Genomic DNA, 25,512 nt, shown 5'->3' on the forward strand with positions numbered 1-25,512 from the left:
CTAATACAGCTATTCGAGATAAGTGAAGACAAGCCAATATAGGACTTCACTTGAAGTCCAAGGAGTTAAAAGACAATTCATTGTAATATGATTTGAAAGGAATGTGGTGCTTCGTGTTCTTAGGATGAATTGTGAGCAGTATCAGATTTTTTGTTTTTAAGGCATTTGTTTTGTCTTTTTTTTGATAACTCCCGTTATTCCACTAACGTTACCTTTATTAGGCAATATTCTTTCAAGTCCTGTCAAAAGTGAGGGCTACTGTTGCCTCATAAAAAACTTAGAGAACAAAGGATGTGAAGGTGAATTTGTTCCTGGCTTTGTGACTTGGCTACTACTAGAAGAGAACTAGGATTTTTTGACCAGTGTCCCATTTTTTCCTTTTTCTTGAACCCTCTGACTGTGGTGTTCATAAGACATTTTCCAAACAAAAAGGAAGGCTACGGAAATGGTGGGTTTCTCCTTTCTGAACATCAGTTCTTCAGTCTGTGATGCAAGTAGAAACCTTAAATTAGCTAATGGGTGAGTAGTGAGGTGATTACTCTTCCTGATGGCCAAAAAGTGTAGCACACCCTATTCTGTCACCTTACCTCGTCCACACCCTCTTGTAACCTGTTGGAGATGTTTGTCTTGTCTATGTATTGAGCCTGGGTTTTTGGGCTTGTGTAAGCTCTTTTGAGTGGAGGCTGTCATTTGTTGTGCTCATATGAGGACTCATAGCACGACTGCATATGTAAGAAGTAATACTGCTTTTCTCCACTGGGCTCTTTTGCATGATGGACCGAGTGATTTTGTTCTTGAAAGTAGATGGATGAGGGGTTTCCTTAGTTATGACAGACCTACTCTCAAAATACTTTTAAAAGTCTTAGAACAAAGCTGCCTACTACATTTTTCAGAGTTTCTGCAAATTCACTTCATTGCAGCCTAAAGGAGGAAGGCTTTAGTCTGAAATCATTGTTCAAGAACAGAGAGATCTAGTCATTATTTGTAGAAAATGAAGCTGCAGATTATTTTTTTCACACATTCGCTGCATTTTAATTTTGGAATAGAAAATGTGCAACGGTGTTAATGTACTTGGTGAGGTTAGTGGTTACCAAGGTTTTCAAGCAAGTGTCTAATGTGTAATGTAGGATTAATTTCAGTTGATTTGATTTGTTTGAACTAAGCTGGAAGATACCCCGTACCCTTCTGGAACACTCTAAGACAGCAGTTTCTAAACTTAAGGCTTAATGATTATTTTTTCCTTCCCTTCTCCCAGCACATTGAATTTATAAAATGACTACAGAACTATAATGAGTACTTCTTTTAATTTAAAATATTTTTATGTATCTTGAGGGTATGATTTAGTTCCTTGAATGTCTGACTTCTAATCTTTACTGTGGCCACCTATTTGCCTCAACAAATAGAGTGAACTTTTGTGCTTCTCTTAGTGTACTCAGTGGTGATACCCTTCTGAATTTTACCTACTTTTTATACTTGGCCTGTGATTTAATAAAATTTGATTTGTTAAACTAGACAGTTATTGCTAAATTTAATCTCAAATCATCCTCATTTCACTTTCTTGTCAGAGATGGTAAGTTCTCTTGAATGATGAATTGTATATACATAGTATGTAACAGACTTATTTCTGTTAGTTTGGGAAGTTTTCAGGAGCTTGATTCTACCAAAAGACATGTTGATTTTAAATTAAGCATTGGTGGAGAAATGTTTGAGGTGACCAGGCTTTTGCTTAACCCAAATTTACTGTCAAAGTGATCAAGCTTTTTCTTCAGTTAGCTTGTTGAGATATTGAAGAGCAACCCAGGACTGAAGAAAACACATTCAGTTGATTTGGGTTTCTGAATGTTCAGTAAGTTTTTTCACAAGTGTGTGCTTGACTACCCTTATGCTTACTAAAAGCAGTGATCTCTAATGATCTCATGTGGTTGGCAGCCAAGATTCATCTGCAAAACAGCACTGTGCCCTGCAGCAGTGTACTGGGGTGTGTGCTTAGCTCTGACTTGGAGATGATCATCATTTCCTGCAGCAGCTAGTTAGCCCAATGCTTCATAGCCCAAGATGTGAAAAAATCGCTGCATGAGGTGGTATTGCTACAGGCATTTGGACTATTAAGGCTAGACTTGTAAAGGATATGACGTGTATCTTTGTATCACATTGCAGCATGATGCCTGTTTCCAACACTGATGACTGACATGTTTCTACTTTTTTACTTATGAAGAAGTGTGGTGGGAGACATCAGTGAATAGGTAGATCAGAATTTGCCCTTTGGAGAGAGTGACTACATTATGTTTCAAAAATATGTCTAGTATAACACAGTGAATATTCAGAACTTTAAAGCAGAATGTTATTTTCTGGAATTATTAACATAACTTGTTTTTGGAGCTCTGAATGGGAAATGCTTCAGTGTCTATCTGCTAAACTAATATCAAACATATGAGTATCAGTAATGTAATGTTCAGTCCAGCTTCAGTCTTTCAGAGACTCTTGGGATTTCAGCAGATTTTAGCAGAATGATACTGTACCTGTCTTATGCTAGATAGATGAGAAGGTGCTACTCTTGTGTTTGAGTTTCTTTACTGAAGAAAATACCAATAAAGAAAAATTAAGAGAGTGAGTTATGCTATTTCTCTGAAAAATATAAAGAAAAAAAGAATCTGGAACCTAATGAAACACTTTGGAAGGAAGAGATGATCAGATTGCATTTCTATTTCACCAAATTGTTGTATGCCAGTTTTCCAGTTAGAATCTTGGGTTTGGGTTTTTTATAGGTCTTTTTTTTAATATTTCAGTGTTTTTCCTGTATCAGCTAGATTCATGCTAGTCACAGTGAGGCAAGAGATTATATATTCCCATAAAAACAAGTCAGAACTATGTAATCAATTTAAGGTAGGTTGAGAAAACAATCAGTCACTTTTTAATTGGTCACACACCCATATCTAGATCGAACTAGTTGTCCAGCCCTCCTGAACTGTATGCTACCATTACCTGCACAGACTTTCTCGCAGTTTTGAAAGACCGAAAAATCATTTTTATTTAATGTTTAGTTATGAGTTTATAGAAGGGAGATTGTTAAAAAGCACGTGATTATGTTAACATTGATTGATGTGAATGTTTTATCATTTAATTTCCAAGTGGTAGTTTCTACAGTTACGATTTGAAGAAAGCATAAATCCACAAATGTCTCTATTCTTTTATATGCAAGACATTTAGGGAAGTGGCTTTAGCGGACATTAATTTGTCTTTCAGAGGTACGCCTACATGTGGCTTTCAAGCTGAATGTAGTCTGTTTGAGATAATTTGTAATGATTATTTGAAAAGCTGAGCTAGAGCCTTTGTTAATAGAAAATCTAATGTTTGATTAAACTACTGAACCAATTACAGGGACTTTTTTTCAAAAAAACGAGAAATGAAGAATTAGTGTTCAAACTCTCAGTGTGTTCTTCCTTTCTACTGTGAGGGGTAGAAGATCACAGAATACTGTGTAGTAGTTCTACTTGAACCTGTCTCCACTATGTCAAATGGACAGTGTGTGGAAGTTATGCCAAAGTGCATTTTCAGTGGAACAGAAACTGAGTTGATCTTAAAGTGTAGATTCAACTTTGTTTTCTTCATCCGTGCTGCTTAAGATGACTGATAATCTACAATACTGCTTTCAGTGATGGAATCACTGATGTTAATCTCAGAATAGTAATGATGACACTAACCTTGTGGCAGTACAGCTTACAGAAAACTGTGAAAAGTTTGGGTTTTACCTTGTCCATGTAAGAATTACTTATTAGTGTAGTAATATATCTTAGAGGATCTGTGAAATGTGATGTGATGTAGTGATACTTAAAGACATGGTTGAGGGAAGGGGGAAACTTGCTCATTATGGATTCTGTTTTTACTGTTTTAATGACAATTTGAGTGTCTCTTAGGTCTAAATCCAAATGTAAGTAATAGGCACAAATTCTAGTTCGAAATATTTGTGATCTGTGGAAGCAAAATGTGTGACTTGTTCAAATTAACGGCTTTTGTGTAATTAACCTTTTATAAACAGCAAGACTTGATTTAAAATCACCTTCTATAGGAGAGTTTCAACTCTCTTCACTGACAACTTTGAGACAAATTCCCTTTCTGATTTACTCCTCCATGGTCTCAGACACTGCTACTTCACTGTGGAATTTTAACACAAGTTTAAAAGTCATACAGATCTGTTCTTTCAGGATTATAAAATCTTGATGTACTTTTAATTATTACTAATTGAATTTTAATTTAATTATTACTAATTAATCATTAATTACTTATGTATTACTAGAATGTTTGCAGGGATTGATGTATAAAAAAGAAAGGCTGTACACTGAATTGCACTCTTCAACTTTGTATGCATCCAAGACAGTTTGTTTCATTTGGAATTCATTACTGTTGTATAGATCTTAGCACTTTATTTTCTAATGTTCATGGATAGAAGATAATTTTTGTCTGTTTTTAGATATTTAGGGTTCATGTTAAATTTCTCCATTACCAAAATAGGGCTTGAAACATGAACTTCCAAGAAAAATTGTCAAACCACAAAGCAAAAAACTGAACCCCACAACAATAAAAGCCTACTCTCAAAGACTGAAAACTCTCAAGGCATTGTATGAATCCAGAAGACAGAACCTGAAGACTAACTGCAAGTACTATACTATCCCATTTAACATTTGACAACACACTCACTTTGGTTTCCTCTCCTTTAGTTTGCCTTCAATTTTGCTTGTATTGGAACAGATATTGTTTAAACATTTAAGTTTTAAAACAGATATTAACTTCATGTGTTATGTTGTTTGACAAGCAATATTTCCTGTTGCATCTCAGCTTGTTCTTGTTACTGTGAGTAGCACTGCTGGATCTGGCACCTAAAGCTATTGATCACAGGGGTTGTAGACTGTCTTGGCTGTGGACAGTAAGTTAACTGATGTATTCAAACCAAAATGTTAATTATAATTACCACTGCTTACTTTTTTGTCTCTATAGTGGATGTCGCTTTACTAGTCATTTTATGTGATACTTCATTCTTGACACACCAGGGTGAATTAAACAAATCTTTGTTGGAACTTGTTCCTATTCACACTATTAGTTCATAGCTATTTACACACTATAAATCATCTCCTTGCTACATTTTCTTCCTTTTCTTCTTCCTTCTACACTGAGTCACTGGCATTTGCTTTCATGAATCCTCTGTGACCTACTTCTGTTTGTGAGCAATTAGTACATTGGTGGTAAAATACTCCTTTCCTGGTATGGGTGTTTTTATGGGGCAAAGTATACGCAGAATTTGTTTTCAAAAATTGCCTGTATACTCTGTGCTCTGTTTAGCCTTTTCTCTGTATTCTTGTGGGATACTGTATTGATGTATAGATTTAGGTCTGGTATAGAAAGTACACTAGGTATAAAAGTCAATTTTAAATTTTCTTTTGGCCTTGTTTCTGTGTTGTTGGATTTTCATGAGAAAATAAGGTGTTATTGACCACTGAAGTGGTCAGGAGAGCTATAAATGAGAAATCAATCTTACGTGATTCTTGGTAAAGACGTACTATGAATAGACTTTGTGGACCAGATTCATTCATGAAGGTACGTCTCACTTCATTAAAGCTCTGCTTGAGACTTGTAGTATTGAATGTATACTGTTTTGTTTTGTGTTGTTTGCTAGGATGATGCTTCTGATTTTCTAGTTTCACTCACCAGGTTTTCACTAGGCATAACCATGTGGATGGATTTAAAGTCGTATTACATTTTAGTTCTGCTGGGTCACCAGCGGTGGGAAAGAGTTTGGAGTATACCGTTGCAGAGAGAAGGGATTCCCCTTTCCCAGGATAATGCATTGTTTCTTCTCAGAGCCTGTATGAAAGATCGCAACCCAGCATTACTATGTTTTGATCTCCAAAAAGCTATGTTAGATAGTCTTAAGGGATTCTAAACTAGTACAGTATTTGTGATTCAGCGACTCGAATAGTTGAATCATTAAAGTGGCATAATGTGTCAAAAGGAAGGGAACGTTTCATGACATAATATGAATGCTTTATCAGTGCTTTATTTGCAATGGCCTAGATAATTTGTTTCTGACCTCACTGAGTAATCCAGTCACTTGAAAGATACGCCACTGAAACTTTTTTTTAATACTGTGCCATACTATTTTTAATACTGTGAATGTGCCTGTATATATAGTGTGGATCTGTCACAGCAAACTGAAACACAGAAGTCATCTGATTTTCTTGCCTTGTGTGGTGCTTGATGGTTAATCATTACCAAAAAAATAATAATAATAAAAAAATAAAAATAGAGTGGATGTCAGAGGCCTTGTGTTGTCATCCCTACTGATGACTATGCCTGGAAATGTTTGAATTGCTTCACTAGAGATTATTCAGACGTTTCCAATTACCTCACTGTGACTTTGCAGCAAAGCAGTGTGATGATCTGTGCGTGTAATAGGTTGCCTTCCTCAGTAGGTGTACTGCCATATGGAGGTGAAGTTTGGTCCCAGACCTAGATGACATGCTGGGTTTTATACAGGGATAATAATTTGAGCTGTAGCTAGCCAGTTAATTTTGCTGACACAGCTTTGTTAGTACACAATTGCAGTTGAAAAAGACAGATTGTATTTTCATGGTTCATTTTTGTTTCCGTCTGGGAAAATCTGAACCAATAAAAGACTTTTATGCTATGGTGTAACCTTCTGCATCAGTGGAGGGGAGAATATGCTCTTGTAACTATACCAGTTTAGATACACAGCTAACTCTTGTAGATACTATATATTTAATAAAAGTTCATGGGGAGAAGAAAAGATTGATGTAGTTTGGTAAATGGTGCCAGCTCTGTGTCAGTGCATACTTCATTTTTATTCTGTTAAATTCATTAAATTAAAAAAAAACCCACAAAATAACCAAAAAACCCCACACCAAACCCAACAATTATGTCTGTTACATAAGCTCAGTTTTAATATGGGAAAAAAGCTAGATCAGACATATCCATTGTTATATTGGGTATTTGTTGTTTTCCTGTTAAAGGGATATAGCTGTGTTTGGGAACTCCAAGGGCAAATAGACTCTAATTTGTTATAACTTCATATGTCTGGGGAATGCCACCCTACTGGCTGCAGCTATATATGTAGTGGACTCTTATGACTATGGAGTGTTTTGCTGCTTGCATTTTAGCATAACTTTGCAGATGTCTGGTTCCTACAGAACAAACAGCCTCTTCATGAAAGCCACCATAGCTGGCATTAATTGATGCTCTCTGCAGCAGGCTCAGCAGACACCAATAGCTGAATGGCCATAGTGAATGGGTTTTTTTTTTACCTTCCCCTGGGAAAATAATGCTTCTAGATGCTCTAATTATGATTTAATTAAAAAACTTTCGGTCAACTCTCAGGGGGAGGGATGGAGAATGTGGATCTCAGTAAAGAGGGGGGGGCCTGTTGTTTGCAAACTGAATTTCTGAACTGCAGTCAATATGTGCTTACTCAAATGTGGGACACTGATGGTGCTGCCAGAGGTCTTGTGGGAACAGACGTCATTTTCAGGTTGAATGCCTTCCACTTAATTGTTCATATTCAGTCTCCTAGCCAGTAAAGGGCATAGTTTTTAAACACTCATATTTTGCCCTAAATAATGTTTTGTATTTTTACATGTTTTTTTCTGTATTTCCTTAAGTCCAGTGTATTAAATGCTTATGCATTACCGACTAATTATGTCCAAACAAAAGACAGTACAGAATATTAATTGCAAAATCTTTATTGCTTGTATAGAAAGTGTGATGCTTTAGTTGTATAATATTGCCTCTTCCCCTTTTTAAGAAATTAAAGGGAACAGGACTGTTTTTCCTGTTACTCATATTGATTTCTTTAAAGAAAAGATGCAAACTTAGATTGCATTGTTTAAAATAAGGCATTTATTGCAAAATTTTGGCAACTCTCATATACGTATGAAGAAAGAAGATAAACCTCGACAAATAATGCCAAATTGCAGTAGAAGGGATGAAGCTCATTTCCCTCATGTGTCGAATGCTCAGTAGACAATTGTGCTTCATCAGTGTAATGCTTTCCAACCTGCAGATGTATATCCTCACTTATGGTTCTCAAGAGGTTAAATAATAACTTTATGCTCTTACTGGGAGAGTGTGCCTGGTGGAGACTGTCCTCCTTAAATGCTTTTCCTTCCTTTGTTTTTCTGCCTGTCCAAGTGGGAATCCTGTGCAAGGAGGAGTGAAGGAATTCAGACTCTTATCCTACTGAGTTTGATCTGCTGTGTAGTTTTCCTTCAGTCGGGTACATTGCACCTGTTCATCCCTGAAGTCTTTGGAAGTATTTGCTAAAGACATAAAGACAAAACATTTAATCCACCATGTGCACCCTCTTAGTTTTGAGAGATTGAGAGCTACTAGATTCAACTAGGGAGGAAAGATGCAGTCTTGTCCTCTCTGGACTCACTACTCTTTTGAGTAAAAATGAATTGTTTCCATCTAATTATTGGAGAAAGGAGTTAGTTGTAGATATAAATTATTTTAGGGATTAAACCAGAAGAGAACTACTGGATTAGAAAGTAAAACCCTGTGAAATCTATCTACTTCAAGAAGCTCCTAATATCCTATCCTTGAATTTTAGGAGGTGATTAATTTAGTTGTACTACTTCAAGATTATTAGGAAAAATAGTTAGGCAGGTGTGTAGAAAAGAAAAAAAAAGAAAGCTTAAAACTGTCCTGAAAACACTGTGAAATAATGTAGGAAAAAATACCTCTAGGATCTTATCTTTTAGTGGCTTTTCTCCTGGGGTGAGTCTCTGGAGTGCAGTGCAAAGCAGACAGTGTTTCATGTGATAAAGGGTATTGTGTAGACTTTTGTTTTAATAGGCTTCTGATTCTTTTTATGTGAGAGTAGCCTTGGCAACATTAGATTTTCTGATGGGTGCAGAGTTGTCATTTCTGAGGTGTCCCCTAGACATCTGCTGAGGAAGCAGACTTCCTAGGCTGGCTGCATGTAATTATGTGACAGTTTCAAAATATAGCAGAGTTTAACCCATTGAGACTTTACAAGTATTGATACCGTGCACACAACTTTTAGCCAAGAGAACCTACTCTCCATGCTATTTGGAGAATGTCTTCAGTGCTATGAAGAGATCTGTCTGGTTTATCATCCTGGCCCACTGATTCCTAGGTACATGGTAAGTTATGAACAGTGGTGCTCAGAGCTGTAGTGCTTGGGAAAGCACCAGCAAGGAAGAAACAAAGAAACCTAAGAGGAGGTAGGTCTAAGTGGAAAACAGAATGAGAAAGCTGGGGAGAAGGTGACAGGGTTTCACTGTGGTAGATAACTGGAAAAACAGGTCTTCAGTCTGTAGTTTGGAGACACTCCCAGGTTTTATCTGAATTCTGAACTCTGCTGGCCTTTGTTTCAGCAGCCAGAATTACAGAAAACTCAGGATATGTGCTTGGCTCCCTTGCAGTACTGAAGTGGCCTGGGGACTTGGCTGTGATTAGTCCTTGAGTCTGAATGGATAATGTTCAAAGGAAATATGGCTGGAACAGGATGCGTTTGTTTATTGGTTTAGTTTGGGTTTTTTTGAAAGTCCTCACTGGGTAAAAGTTGCCGGTAGATTGATTACTCTGTTCAGTGTGAGCGTGGAAAGGGCTGTTTGTTCCCCATCAGCTGGAGATGGAAAGGTGAGGAGGAGATCCCTCAGCTACCTCCTGTTCCACGTCTAACCTGCTTGTGTTGTGATTAGCAGTGAGAGGGCACCACCCTAGCTCGCAAACTGGGGACAGAGCCAGTGGCAGGCATTGCCTATGACAGTGTCTGTGCTGTGGCCTGGCAGACAGCACTCCAGCCTGAGATGGAGCAGAGGCTCCAGAGATAATGGCATCCAACATCCTGATTCACCTCCATCTGGTCCCTGATTTCTCCCAAGCTGTTAAGAACCAGCAATGGGGCAGAGTGAGAAACATTCTGCCCCCAGCCTGGCCTCTGCAGCTTGGTAGGAAATGTCTGGCTGCATCCTCTTAGCCTAAGAGATGCACCAGCAGGTTGTAGTCTGGAGTCAAAATCTGGAGTGATACAGGTTAATGTGAAGCTGCAGGGAATGGCCAGGAGCACATCAAGACCTCTTTTGTGAACCTTCTGTCTGCATTGGGTAGGCATGCCCTCTGGTAAATAGGGTATTTCCTGTCTAATGCAAATAGTTTCTGCAGGGTTGTCCACTATGCAAGTCAAGGTGCATGTTCCTTTGGTTAACACCTCCAAATGAACGACACTTTGATCTTAATAGCTGTGATGTACGACACTTTTTTTTTTTAAGATAGCTCTTGTTAAATATTATAAACCCATCACAGTGGCTCCTGATAATTATTAATATTTTTTTTCTAGTTAGGCATTTCTGCTGGTTTTTTGCATGTCCTGAATAATGTAGCATACAGATAATCAAACTTAGCAGTTATTTAGGCCAGCACTGCATATTTTTCCTCTACTTCTGGTTCTGGCTTCCTAATTACCTTTCTGTTTAGAATGAATAGTACTTGTGTGTCAAGGAATTTAGTTAAATGTCTCAGTATGATTGCGAATGTGCTGTTCACCTCATAACTTGGTCTATGTCCCTTCTCAGAACACAAAACAGAAATTCCAGAAGCAGTGGCATTTAAATGATCCCATTGTCATGTTCCCAATGGATTGTATGATATGAAGACGCAAAATCAGTGTTTTGTGTATGATTAGCAGAATTGCACAGTGGGCTAGTTTATGATCCTGAGCATTCTCTTTGCCTGCACTCTTCTACCTGCTCACTTTGTATTACAGACTGAACTTATATGCAGCTATTTTATGAATATTGTACAAATATAGAGTTAGTAGTTAGCTTAGTACTCTTTTTTGTTACTATAGAGATATTTAATTATGTAAGTTAAAGTGAATCAGGTGTTTTATGAAGAATAAGGACAGATAGAAGTACACCATTTTAATTCTGTAGAAGAAATTCTGATTTCTTATAACTGCTGATTTTTCTCCTGTGTGAGAAGAAGAAAAATTATGGATTGAACTTGCTTACAGTAAAAGTGAGCACAATCAGTGAAGCTGAATACTCTGCACACATCTAACTAGCAAGTTCAGTTGAGAAGGCATAATGAAGGATCAGTTTATTTGTGTTGTAATACTCTGAAGTGGTGGAAATTGAGAGGCCTTCTACAGTGTAAGAAGTCTTTGTAAAGATACCCCTCCTCAGGTCAGACCATTTGAGATTTGACAGATATTTTTGCAGTGCTCTGATTTTTCCTGGTGGCTGTTTTTGCTATGTTGCTGTCTTGCATGCATTTGAATTCTTTAGATAATCCATGGAGAAGGTGATTATGCATCCAGTTGATTGCACTTTTTTATTTTCGCTGTAGATTTCTTTTTTTAGAAATACAAAGAAAAAACCTGAGGTCTCTTCTTTTGTATAGTTGAGGAACGGTGAAGTTCTGATGGCATGGTGGTAATTGGTGTTAATAGTAGGGAGAAAGGTGTTGGGCGCACATTCTTGAGTACCTAGAGAGGACCCATAGCTTACTGCCCATGTTTACTTGGCCAATAGCCAAAATTGATGCGTTTGCTGAAGTGTTGCAAAAATTCGTGGCAAACCACCAAATGAGGGCTGCCAGCAGCTGCATTTTTCATCTTGGTGTGTTGTGTTCATTATGTTTTGACATTTTTTCAGACGAAAGCTAACCTTACTTAAGTTGACTAAACCTTAAATACAAAAGAGGAAAATCAGAATCCCTACGTTACAACACGTAAAATTTAAATCCTGGTACCCTATTTTTCCTATTTTGGTACAGACTGATGTAGAATAACTTGTCACAGAGAGCAAGATATATAGTAAATAGAACGTTTGGTGCTGTGTGTGATATTTTAAGTGTAGGATTTTAGATACGTGTCTTTATATAAATATACGTATATGTTTTATGCATGTAAATATGAAGGTGTATATGTATATGCTTATATATCTATCTATATTCATGTAGCAGATTTGGAGAGTGTATATGCAGACATATAGCCTAGTACAAATATATCAGAAAATACTCCTAGATGATAATAAATGGATATAAGTGTGAAATACTGAAAGCCTTTAAAAGAATGAGACGAAAATTATGGTTGATAGTCACGGTATATTTTACTTGCATTCAAATGATTTGCAGATTTCTCTCGATTGCAGCACCTTAAAAATTTAACTACTTCAGACTAGGAAATATCTCTCGAAACTGTAAACCTTTGCTTCCTTACTCTTTGGTCTTTCTTAGCTATAAGTCGGACCAGGGTAGCAGCGATTACCACTGGATGGACTCTGTTGATTCTCCCCATGTAACCCTAAGTCCACAGTATTCAATGTTCATATTCTTGCGCAGTTTGTTTTCTTCCATAAAGCAGTCTGGCATGTGCTGGTGTTAACTGCAGGCTGTCTTACTTTGACTTTCTAGGTCTGGAGATGCTTCATCAAATACAATCTTAAAGGCTGTTTTTGACAAGGGAGCTGCTGCAGCATCAGTATCTCTCATCTCTTCATGACAGCTGGATTTTGCATTTGTTCCAGTTAATGTCCCACAGAACTTGTCTGGATTCTGAAGAGCTTGGAAATACTCACTGAACTGCTTCTTAATGCAAAAGGCTTCTTTAAAAGCAACAAACAAACAAACAAAAAGCCAAATCAAACCAAGCTAAATTCCATTTAAATGTTTTACTGTTTTTAAGTGCTATGGGCTGTGTTGACTCTTCAGTGTTGCTGTTGCTGAAGACAAAAATTATGAAGGCATAGCTTAGCTAGCTTCGTAACAAGTTAAATATAACTGAAATATAACTTAATTTAACTTTCTGTATAAACAAAGACCCACATCTCAAGTCTTGCTAGGGACAGCATGTTCCTGCTGAGGTAGTTTTCAGCTATGCAGTTTTAACACCAGAGAAGTTATAACCACCTTTTCTGTCCCTAGAGCATTATGTGATGGCTGGTCTTGCGTTATTTGTCTCTCTTATGTCTGCATAGAATCACAGAATATGGTGAGTTGGAGGGGACCCACAAGGATCATTGAGTCCAGCTCTTGGCCCTGCACAGGACCACCCACAAGAGTCAAACCGTGTGCCTGAGAGTATTATCCAAACACTTCTTGAATTCTTTGGGCTTGGTGCTGTGACCATCTCCCTCAGGAGCTCATTCCAGTGCCCAGCTACTCTCTCGGTGAAGAGCGTTTTCCTAATATCCAACCTAAACCTTCCCTAACACAACTTAAAGCCATTCCTTCAGCCCTGTCACTAGTCACCACAGAGAAGGGATCAGTGCCTGCCCTTCCTCTTCCTCTCACAAGGAGGTTGTAACTGCAATGAGGTCTCCCCTCAGACTCCTCCAGGCTGAACAGACCAAGTGACCTCATATGGCTTCCCCTCAAGGCCCTTCACCGTCTTTGTTGCCCTTCCACCCTTCCACCTCTTCTGTGCTACCTATCCCTCCTGTAGAGCCTGTAACTGTCTAGCAGGGCTCCAGGACTCCAGTCACAGGTGTCATCCTACTGGGTTTCACTTATGCCTCTGATGTCAGATCTCTGTGACGGGACTGAATCTTTGAGCTCCTCTTGTTTGCTCCTCATGCTGGGTACATCAGTGTAGAAACATTTCAGGTGTGGTACTTTGTGGCCAACACCTTATGAAGCATATTGAGGGATCCCATTAGTGCTTGTTTCTTCAAGTTTTGGCACACCATCCCATGGCTCATCACTGGCTGGTGATGTCCGTTTCCCCCTTCCAAGCTAGTTTAAAGTTCTTTTAGTGAGCCTCACTAACTCCTGTGCTAGAACTCTTTTTCCCCTCTGAGAAAAGTGCATCCCATCAGGTGTCAGTAGACAAGGTGTTGAGTAGATCACCCCATGGTCAAAAAACCCAGGCTTTGCATTCTGGGTATGGCAGTAACTTGATTTATTTGTGCTTGTATTAGCAAATAAAACCATTTGTTTGCAGCCTCTCTTAGAGTGAGAGAAATGCTTTTTTCATCTTTACCTTCAGCTCGACTGCTATATATTACACTAATACCAAAATTAAGATGGTGTGTGCTCAGCATAGACTGTTAAAGGTGGTGAACTGTCATAATAGCTTACAGTCCAGATCCATCTTCATTACAAGTGTAAATATTAATAATTAAGAATGTTGAAATGTAATAATTAGAAATTATTAAAGCAGATACTGTATTTCCCATGAAAAGCATGGCAAGTGGTAATACAGCCTGCTTTCCCTACTTTTTTTTGATAAATAAAATCAATTTATTTGCTCATCTATTAACCCTTATTCTGAGAAAGAAACTTCCATTTCAGTGCATATCTCTCACAGTTTTTGTCTTTTCTTAATTACTCTGTCAGGAAACCTGCATTTAATATTTCAGCTCTGGATGAACTACTGTCTGTCCTAGAAGAGCTGTATTTCTGCTTCAACTTTTTATTCTATTTAGTGTTTCCAAGAGCTTGTGGAGTGTAGCTCTCTTTAAATGTCTGTACTAGTAGTTGTGTCTTATGCTTTGCTGATTTCAGTCTAGCAGTTCCCCTCATTTCTGCCCAAAGGTCTTTTGCCTGATATGGGAAGAATTGTGGCTATTTAAGGAGCAAAGTAAGTAATCAAATTTTATGCAACTGGATTGCATCTTTCAGCAGCTGCTATTCACCCTTTGTTATAAAAGAAGTTCAGCACAAAGCAATATTTATGTAGTGTCTTCTACGTGTTTTATCACGAGTACTTCTTATGGGAAACATTGATTTTCTGTAGTGGCTGGAGAAGCGACTTGGAGTTACGGGCCTGATACTGGAGCTGGGGTGAAAGAAGAATTCCTCTGCAGTGAGATATGGTGAGAAGACAGGGTAGGGAGGAGAGGCGCAGGTGGGCAGGATTGTCCAGTGATGAACAGTAGGAGGTAAGGAAGAACCTGTTGAGGGGGAGACTGGGGAAAAAATGAACTGGATTCCAAGATAAGGAGGAGTTCCGTTTGTCTAGGACACTGCTGATATGGTATAATGTCAACTAGTTCAGATAGGTAGTCATCCAGGACAAACAGAGTCCAGGGAGGATATTCCTGGGGAAGAGAAGGAAGCAAAGGGCAACAAATATAAATTTTCTGTTCTGTTCAAGTTTTACATGCACCCCAAAGTTTAGTTATTAAACCTGACTGGATTTTTTTGTTCCTTGTTCTCCCTGCTCTCTTATTCTTCTTGGAAAAAGAAATTTTTCTTTTTCCTTTTTTTCCCCCCCCCCCCCCCAGTGTTCTAAACCCTGCATCTTACCCTCTGCCTGGCTTGCTAGTCTCTTCTTTGCATGCAACTTGATCACAACATGAAATCCAAGGGTGCATTTTGAGGGCTAGCACTCTGTGGTTTACCAAGGTTTATGTTTCCCTAAGTTACAATTCCTGTAGGGTGTTCCTGCAGTGCTGTAACTTTCCTGCAGACAAAGAGGCTTTATTTCAGGGCTGCCTCTTATCAATTGCTTTATCTTGTCAGATTTGAATGGGAGAAGAATAGTTTATGAAGATAATAGAAGAGGAAAGTTACTTGATGTGATCAGAGATCTAGAAAAAAACAATTTTACCTGCAGAATGGTTTTGACTTTGAGATTCTTTTGTATACGGAAGATTTCTGTTTTAAGGCTAAATACAGTTAAGTAAGTAATACTTTGATACTTCCTTAGAGCCATCCTGTTTCCCATTTGTGGTGTTCTGGCAGCTTAGATCATCTTTCAGGTTCCCTGAAGTTTATTTTTTTTCATCCACGAAATGCCTTTTCTATAATAGTATTTTTGGGAAGGAATTGTGTTTCACAGATTACACAGAATGGATAACATTATTTCAAAATCTTTGTGAAACACAATTGAAAAACAAAGCCTCCAGTGAGAGCTCTAGGATGAATTTGTCCTCTAATGCAGGGAGTTGTGTCTTACCTTACTGGTAAGACAAATAGAGTAGACTACTTATCTTTTATTTTTTATTTCTCAGTAGAACATTTTATTTGAGCATGACAAGATAAATTTTCCATATAGCTGCAGCCACATCTGAGCAAATAGCAAAGATTTTTTTCCTGTGTGGCAGCTGGGGGGAAGATTTCTCATTATTTGAGAGTTTTAAGTTTAAGGTAATACCATCATTCTCCCCAGAAATAGTTCTTAAAAATCCTCACCCTCCAAAAATTAAAGATAAGTTGAATAGGATGTCTTTGATAATGATTTGTGCAATGATGTATTGCACCTTCACCTGAAGAATGTAAAGTTTGAATATTAGTGTAAAAGTGAATACAAGGAATTATTTACATAAGAAATTCTGGCAAAAGTGATAAAAGTCTCAATTTTTACAAGGAAGGGCAAATGATAAGTAAGGGCAAGGAATCATCCCTGTAGCCAAGTCTGTGAAGGATATCTAAAATTTGTGTGCTTGAAATGTGTTTCATTCTTCTGACGGGAGATGTGGTGGTTCTTTAAAACCCAAACTTTAGCCGTGCAAAACTGCTTTAAAGTCACCTATTGGGGTCTCTTAACCACAGCTTGCACCACAGATGTAGTGATACCATCACATCATCTAAATGTAAATATTGGTCTACAGTAATGATACACTCATGGGTTAAATAATTAATTAATTGAATAAAATAATTAAGTAATATGGCAAGACTTTGTGCAATGTGCAAATGAACTTTACATTAACCCTTTAAAGAGTTGGGAATGGCACTCTTGCTGCTTCACAAAACATTTTCCAAAGGGAGAGTGATCTTAAAGTTTGACTTAAAAAAGTATTGTAGATGTTTTCTATATTGCTTTCATACTCAACTTTTTATCTTTTTCTTTATATTTCTTGTTTTCAGTATTACCTTGGATTACTTTAGCATCTGTTTTTCTTAACTGTTTTTGCTATTAAACTCTGTCCATTCTTTTGCACTTTATTCAACTTATACCACATAAATCAGTCTTGCTTTCTGGCTCTTACATAGAGATCATAGTGTTAGAAAATTCATCTTTTGAGACATCTACAGTTGTGATCTGAATCTGCTTCCGTTGGAACCTGCTCTGATAATGAAATGGTTTAGTAGTTTGGGGTTTTTTTAAACCTTTACAGAAAAGTTTTGATTGCAGTGCTGCGAACATTAGCATGTGCATTTCAGTTTATACACAGCTAAGGTCTCTGACTTCAGGATAATATTTTCCTTCTGCATGAATGATGGAGTATTGGGGATTTATGTTTGTGAGAATATTCTTTATGATAGAGAAAGGGAAAAAGAAAAACACATCTGCCAACAAACATATAAAAACTGTACAATGTATTTAAGAAAAGTGTCTCCTTTCCCAAGTTTAATAGATGTGTTAATTTACTGTTTATCTCATGTAATGATCTTGTGATATGGGAAATTAGTGGCTTTATAGATGAAAAGTGTATGAGTAAAAAAATGCATTCATCTTCCTAGGCATCATCTGTTCCATTGACAAAAGGCACAGATGTGAAACTTATCTCAGTAATTAGATTTATAATTATCATTCTCAGATTGATAAATCTTGCTCTCTCTGGCATGTGATTTCAAGCTACAGTTCATGGAACAGAAATAGCTTTAGTCGTTGGTGATTGTAAGCTTGAGACCATGTTTCACATTATTTATTTTTATATTCTATAAAAAGTGTATGGCAGAGAAATAAGCTGTAGTCAGAGAAGAACATTTTGTTAATGACTCTACAGGGGAATGCTGATCTTTGCATAGAACAACAAATGTGCAGGCCTGAAAAGTATAAATGGTATATTTTCTTTGGAAACTGCTGCATTTGCCATTATGCAGTATGATTGTAGACTTCCTGGACATGCTTTCAAAATCAACAGTAGCTCTGGTTTTTTAATAGGAAACTGGGAAGTCAAGGAACACAGTAGCAGAATCTCAAAACACCCATGTGTGATATGTGCTGTATTTTTGATGCTAATGTCTTCTTTCCTTTCTTTTTGCCCACAGCTGCAGAACAAGTAACAGGAAGAGTTTGATGGGCAGTAGTCAGTCTCCAGCTCTGCCTCGGCCTCATTCACCACTCTCAGCTCATACAGGTGATTTCATAAGTATCCTACTACTGCTGTTATAAAATTCTTAGAATGTCTGTATAAGTAAAGGAAAACAGACTCTACTCTTCTTTCCCCTGCTTGTAATAGTAAAAAGTTGCACATCTTTCCGTCCAAAGTTCTGTTTTATATTTAGATCCATAAATCCTATGTTACAGTCAGAAGCAGTCCAAAAATATATAACATAGATCACATAGCTATTTTTATTTCCCCACCTTGCATTCTGATACTTTTTATCTTCCCCCCATTACTCCATTTCTTGTAGCTTGCACCGCATGTTGAAGATAGTATTGGTGAGCAGCATGTTAATTGTGTTCCTGTTGCTTTTGCTCCCTAGAATTTATAGTGTGAGGCATTTTGCTGGTAATTTCTGTGCTTCACTTTGCATGGCAATAAATCGATGATCATTTTCTTCTAAAGCACCTAAATCACTCAAAGATTGAATGAATGTCCATAAATAAATACTTTATTGATAATGATTGTCTTAATTTAAAAAAAAAGGAACATTTTTAGCATGTCAAAACTCATTTCCTTAAAGGTTTATTATCTCCTTATATTTTTGGGGCATTGGCTGTAACTACATGCCAAAATGAAAGCGCTGCACCAGTCCTTGTGTAGTCAATGACACTGAATACTTTGGAAAACTGCTCTCAGGTGGATACTAAATGAGGAGATGCAGAGTTTCACATGAATTTTGGAAGAGGGTGTTGAACTTATTAAGGCATCTCCAGTTTTCTTGTTGAAGCAATATTGTTAGAGAAAATATAGTGGTTATTTTCACTCTGAGCAGCAGCTGTCACAACTAGTAATCCAGGTAACATGAAGATTTATGAAGAGTTCAAGGCAGCATTTTAAGAGCATTTAAAACAGATAAAGAAAAACAAGATGCATACTCTTTTAAAACTGAAAAATTAGATGTTGGAATATTTGGGATCCCTGTTTGGGTCTCCCAAGTGCAGAAATTGCCATTTGGAAGAGAAGATCTATGGTTACTGTAGAAGGTGTCTTTAGTTGTGCTGTGCTAACTTGATGAAAGCAATAACAATGCTTACTCCGAGAACTGGCATGTCTGATGCTATGAGTCACTATACCACCTGTTTGGAAACTACTGCCTTGGACCTAATAGGCTTCAGAAGTATGCTCTGACCAGCACGTTATGTGGGATCTGGATATAGATTGTGTATTTGATAAATATTGAAGAGCTCCTATCTGGCAGTGGACTTGGGCTTTCAGTTTTGAATTGATTTCTCGGACAGTAAGAGGGGAGTAATGTTGCTGATGGCACAACTGTTGTAAAGTGGCTCTGAAGGTGGAAAACTAATACTATAAGTAAAGGGACATGTTAAGCTTAAGCAGTTCTTTTCCATAAACTCAGCAGTATGTACTGTGTATTCAAAAATGTATTACGAATATTTGGCAACTTCGCCAGTTACACAGGATACAGTACATTCCCTTAGTTGGATACATTCTTCCAAATTATATGCGCCAAACACTTCACCAGCACTAGGAAATCTCATATATGTGATGAAAATTTGCATGTTTATGGCTGTCTCTGATATTAGCTTGCCTTCATGAATAGCTAATTACAGTAAATATTGGCACAGTCATTGACTCCTTGCTCAGCTGACTGATGTGTTTAGACAAGTATGTACATCAAATCCCTGTGAATGTCATCCTAGTCTGTAAAAATAAAGATACAAATTTCATAAGTTAAAAATTTTCCTGTAAGTATGTAGTAGGAGTTCAATGTTTCAAGTGTTCAAAATATGTAAATCTATGGTAATGTCAGACTTGAGAGGCTGTGGATTTTTAGTGATGCTGTATTTTTATGTTGTTAGAGCTGCCAAGTGTTAACTTATACTGGCTTCTGCACACTCAGCTTGCCTCCCTGCTCTCTGTGGTGGCCTGTACTGGAGTCCTGTGGCCTTGCAAAGTGTAGTAGAGGGATGTGATGAGAGACTGTGTGTGCTGTACAGCTTACTGGGTTTATTCCTCTTGCCAGTCCTTGTCTGAGAGGGATTACTCCAAGTCAGAGAGGCGTCCTTGACTCAACAGAGAGAACCTGGTATATCTCCTGTCCATCTATAGATGATTTTAGGATGGGTTTTTTTTTATTGCATCTGGAAAGTAGGTGGAAATGGAACTAGAAAAGTTCTGTAAATTGAAGGTTTTACCTTATATCCTGTGCCAGACCATATGCCAAGAGTATGTACTGCAAGCTCTAAGTCTCAGAGGGACTGGAGGTGATCCTCTGACACCTTCATATATTTGTTATGGATGCTTGCTTTTGCAGGAGGAAACAATAGAAGAGGGAGAGGCAAACAAAAGTTTCCAGTCCTAGAGAAGAAAAGTAGCAAGCTGAACATGCAGCAAAGTATTAGTGCTTGCCTTTGCTGAAAACAGGTTTATTCATTAGACTTTTGTTGGCTGAAGCGCAGTAATAACATGCATTTTTGGTAAATATGTCCTAGTGAGATTATGCAGAATATGGAGGACACTGGAGAGGACCTGCTGTTCTTGTGTGTTGTCAGAGTTCAGTTTTGTGCAAGGAATCTGCCCAGGTGAGTTCAGACTCAGGATCTGGGTGCATGGATGCTCACAGCTAATCTAACTTTGTGAGACCATTACACAATTGCTTGTCACTGGGTGTGAAAGGAAAAGACTGATTCTTGGATCTGCCTGTTAGGGGACTCAGTCTAACTGGTGAGAACACTGGGAACTTAAACCACTGGGGACTCTTGCAGTGCCACCTGTCCGAGAAATATTTAGGTTCTGCACATCACACGTTTTGGTGGGTCATGCTTTCCTCACTCAGTTATGTGCACCAGTCCTTCTCAGTGTGGGAGAAAGGTTGCAACAAACCCAGACTGTCAGTTTTCCTAGATACTTAGTTTATGTTTCACCTTCTCAGCATTTTTATGATGCATTGAGAGTAATTCTCTATCCTCTCTTTATTTTTGTTTTGTCTGTTTTTTATTACTTCCGCTTCCCACTTCAGAAAAATCCTAACGTGCTTCTGTGAGTGAAATCAAAAGCACTGGTAAAGATATGTGGCCTCTGAGAGTTCCACTTTACAATGCTCTAGTCCCCTCGTCTAATCTTCTCTGTTTCTTGGGGATCTCAAGAATTCTGCTTAAAACACAGAATGTTCTTCTGTATCTAGAGCAAGGAAAGGTAGTGCATTACAGGTCCTTTTTAGTAGGAAGAAGAACTATTTTGGGCATAGAGACAGAATATTTGTCTGTCAGCCAGCTGGGTCCTGGCTCAAGTAGAAGTCTGTCTTGCAGTTCTCATTCAGATGTGATTAGAAACGTGTTTGGGACTTTTATATGCTTGGACATAGTGATACATATATACAGCATTTTAGGCCAGAAGTTGTGATGTCTGACTGTTTCTGTTCATATGCTGCAAAGTTACGTTATACTGTCTTTTCACGTCTTGGAAATTTAACTGAGTTTGGGCTTGAAACCTCAGACTGGCATGAGTTTACCTTGCCATGGCTTATGTTCTGATATAGTTCTGAGAGCAATCACGTTTGCTTCAAGGTGAGAAATTAAAAGGAAGAGGCTACTTTAAAGGTCTGGGCATACTTTAAAGTCACTTTGCTTTGGTTTTGGAAAGAAAGTATCCAGAGGTTCCTTGTTGGACACATTACTGATTCTGTGAAACAGGAAAATGAAAGATACCATCTGCTGTGGTTTGAGTAATTCAGACAGAAAGATGGATAGATTACACATGACCCTTATTGTTCATGTCTTTTAAAAACCATTTTGGCTTCTGGTTTCACACCATAATGCTTTTTCTGACAGATGTGTTTTTCTTGGGATACTGGATCCCACTACTGTACTTTCTACTCTCAGGGAACTCCATCCATCTCTGGGGAGAGCCTGCTGTTGTCCTTCCTGAAAATAGTTCCATTAGTTGTTCTTATTTAAGTGGACTAAGTTCTTAATATTTGTACTGTCTTAGTTGCCAGCTGGGGTTAAATCACAACAAAGGGATGAGGACCTGCAGTAAGAACTCAGTACCACAGAGCTGCTCATCCACTTGTACCATCCCCCTTCAGTAGGTAGGAGAATTGGAAAAAAAAATGAAAAGTAAAACTCATGGGTTAATATAAGAACAATTTTATAATTGACACAAAGTAAATTAAAATATAATATTGCTACTAATGATAACAAAAATAATCATTCTAATGAAGAGGGGAATAAAATCCAAGAGAAACAAGTGATGCACAATACAATCACTCACCACCTGCTGACCAATGCCCAGCCCGGCCCCAGAAGTGATCTGTCCCTCCTGGACAACTCTCACCATTTATATACTGGCCATGATGTTCTGTGGTATGGAATATCCCTTTGGCCTCTTTGGGTCAGCTCTTCTGGCCGTTCCAGCTTCTTGTCTACCTGCATGCTGGCAGAGCACGGGAAACTTGATTCAGAGTTAGTACTGATTAGCAACAACCAGAACATCTGTGTGCTACCAGATTCTCATCCTGAATCTAAAACATAGCACTATACCAACCACTAAGAATCTTTAGTGTTATCCTGGGCACTTCGTGTATAGTCCTAATGAAATTGTTGGCATTGCTTGGGATTTCATTGCCTCAGAGGCATCTGAAGTCAGTATTTTCATCCCTTGTGAGAACACCCTTGGATCTACAAGCAACCTCTTCCCTTCTCCATTAATTCCTTGTAGTCCTGTTTTTCTCTCAAGTATGGCCTGAACTGGAGGCACCAGCTATTTTGTAGTTAAGATAGACAGTCTTTGAAGAGGACCAGTGGCCCAAGTTCAGGATGACAGTAATTGCCCCTTATGAGGAAGTCATATAGAGATCTCTGGCAAATTTCTGCCCGTCCCCAGTTTTCATTGTTTGTTCTGGAGGTAATAGAGAATTGCTCCTATAAAGAAGTCTGTTGTTAATCTTTTCAGAGTGTTTCCAAATCAGCCTGCATCTGTACATTATGTAGAGTTTTTTAACTGTCATCCTTACCGTCTCAGTCACGCTCAGATTCACGTGTTAGGATGGGAGAGATGGTGAGACGGCACCACATGGACGAAGTAAATAGATTATGCAGGGCACAAATAGTACAGGAATAGCATCTGTCAGAGAAGGGCAGATTCGTTTGTAAGCATAGTGACCATAAGAGCTCATGGACTACAGTAAAGAGTTCTTAGATCAATAAGTAGTCCAAGTGTTGGGAGCACATGGAGAGTTATAAGGTCTGAGACCGAGGTTAAAAAGCAGATAAGAAAAAGGCAATGTGTACAGCAAATATTATATATCTGTTATGTACATTAATTACTAATACAATACATACAATGCCACTTTCCTCTGTGGAGGATCTGTGGAGATAATTTGTGTCTGGAAAGTCAGATTTTTAGTTTGCAGTCGAAGAGTCTTGCTATGCCTTATGCATACGTGTAAAGATCACAAAAGATTTCAAGAAAAGTATCAGCTTTCACTATGTAGTCTTTTTCTTATGAAAATAGAAAACAAATCTGCGTCAGGTAATTTCTTTGGGTTCAAATCTTCATCATTATTAGCAACTGTCTTAGGTTAGTTGTTTGGCCATCCTTTGCCTCTAGTATCTGGGCTGGAAGCTGTTGAACCTGCCTAAAGATCATTTTAATATTAATATGAACTGTTGGATACATTCAGAATTGTGGGAAGTGCAGCATTACCTTGGACAGTATCTGGTGTCCAGGTCGTGGATGGGCTTTTCTATCTCACTGTGCCTGATGCTGTGAAGGCAGGTCATCTGGTCCACCCAGCCTGCAAAGGGAATGATTATTATCTCAGCAAGTCAGAACATTCACCCACCCCACCTCAGGAGTCACAGGAGCTTGTTCCTGTGGTGATAGTAACCTCTAATGATTAATAGTCACATGTGGTGTTTCTTAATTGTATCTGCTGAAGGAGTAAGATTTAGCTGTTAGGAGCAATGCTGTAAATTATACTTGTCTGTATTGTAGTAAATAGTTTATGTGGTGCCGCTGAGAAGACAGGCAGTAGGACAAGAACTGCAAGATAAGTAGGAAGTTGTTTAAGGGGGTAAAGACAGGGCTTGTGCTAAAATGGGAGATACTATAAAGTAGGAGTGGAGGTTATCAGTAGAGTCCTTGGCTGTTCTTTTTGTGGCCAAACCTTTTTAATCTTCTCATAAGTGACTTTGGCAAAAAATTAGTGTAGCTGATGTAAATTTGGAAGACATCCAGTATGAAATAGCATTGGGGGACTGTGTTGAAGCGAGTGAATGATCTCAAGGACTGGAATAAAAAAGTATGAAATTACATTGCAGTATGCAGCACTTTGTGCTGGAGGACCTGTAACAGATTCTGTCTATGGTAAGTTGTGGACTCATCTGTTATAAGGAATTTAGGTAAGGATTTGACAAATTTTCTGGATCAGATGATGTTTGCAAAGAACAGTCTATTGTAGCTGTGGAAATCAAATCTCAGAATATGTATAAAGGCAGTAATTTTCAATTTAATTTGGGAAGATTTTATGCCACTGTAAAATGTCCTGGTTAGATTTCATCTGGAATACTCCCTGTATTTATGGTTATACATGTTCAAATGGGATGATGTGGGGAGAAAGCCTGGTGAGATAGAATGTGGAAACTCCTCTGTATAAGACTGAAAGACTTATTTGCTAGCCTTAGCAACAGGAAGGCTGGAAAGGTGGTATGGTCATGTAAAGCAGTCAGAGTTGCCTTCCCCCCCTTCATAGAATGTGAAGAGAAATACATGCTGCCCATATATACCAGAACATGAGTGGTCTTAAAGAACCATCCACCAAGTGTGGCAGGGACAAGCCTGACCTTTCCTATGGGATTCATGGCTAGGCTTCGCGAACGAAGATTTGGGAAGGCTCTATCCACATTTGTTACAGGCACGCTGGTGGCTTATGAGGCCAATACGTGACAGACATATCCGATTGCAAAAGGCACAGCAGAAAGACTCCTTAGATGGTGTATTCTGCAATACACGGTTCTTTCTGCGTTGCCTTTTTTCCTCGAGGGTGATCCTGTGGGTGTTCTCAAAGGAGACAGCTGCGTTATAGATGGTGTGTCTCCAGGCCTCCCGATTTGAGGCCAGAGTGGACCAGTTATGGTGATCAATATGGCCAAGGCTGAGATGTTGTTTCAGGGAGTCCTTGTATCTTCTCTTTGGGGCTCCTCTCATGCGGCAGCCGGTGGCAAGTTCACCATAGAGCACGATCTTAGGGAGGCGGTGGTCCTTCATCCTGGAGACGTGTCCTGCCCATTGCAGCTGTGTTCTCATCAACATGGCCTCAATACTTGTGACTGCTGCTTGTTCTAGAACAGATGTGTTGGTCACATAATCTGACCAGTGGATGTTTAGGATTGTGCGGAGGCAGCGTTGATGGAAGCGTTCTAGGAGACGCAGGTGGTGGCGGTAGATGACCCAT

General features: G+C 38.4%; 1 protein-coding gene across 14 annotated transcripts in view; it reads left to right on the forward strand.

The window, feature by feature from the left end:
• Positions 1–25,512, forward strand: part of MAST4 (microtubule associated serine/threonine kinase family member 4) — a 301,580-nt gene that overhangs the window by 207,242 nt on the left and 68,826 nt on the right. For all 14 annotated transcript variants that reach the window (XM_064641886.1, XM_064641885.1, XM_064641882.1 and 11 more), the window contains one exon: positions 17,977–18,065. In XM_064641886.1, coding sequence (XP_064497956.1) covers positions 17,977–18,065 — 89 coding nt within the window. The remainder of the gene's footprint in view (positions 1–17,976; positions 18,066–25,512) is intronic.

Source organism: Pseudopipra pipra, chromosome Z (assembly GCF_036250125.1).
Source record: "Pseudopipra pipra isolate bDixPip1 chromosome Z, bDixPip1.hap1, whole genome shotgun sequence".
Lineage (NCBI taxonomy): Eukaryota > Metazoa > Chordata > Aves > Passeriformes > Pipridae > Pseudopipra > Pseudopipra pipra.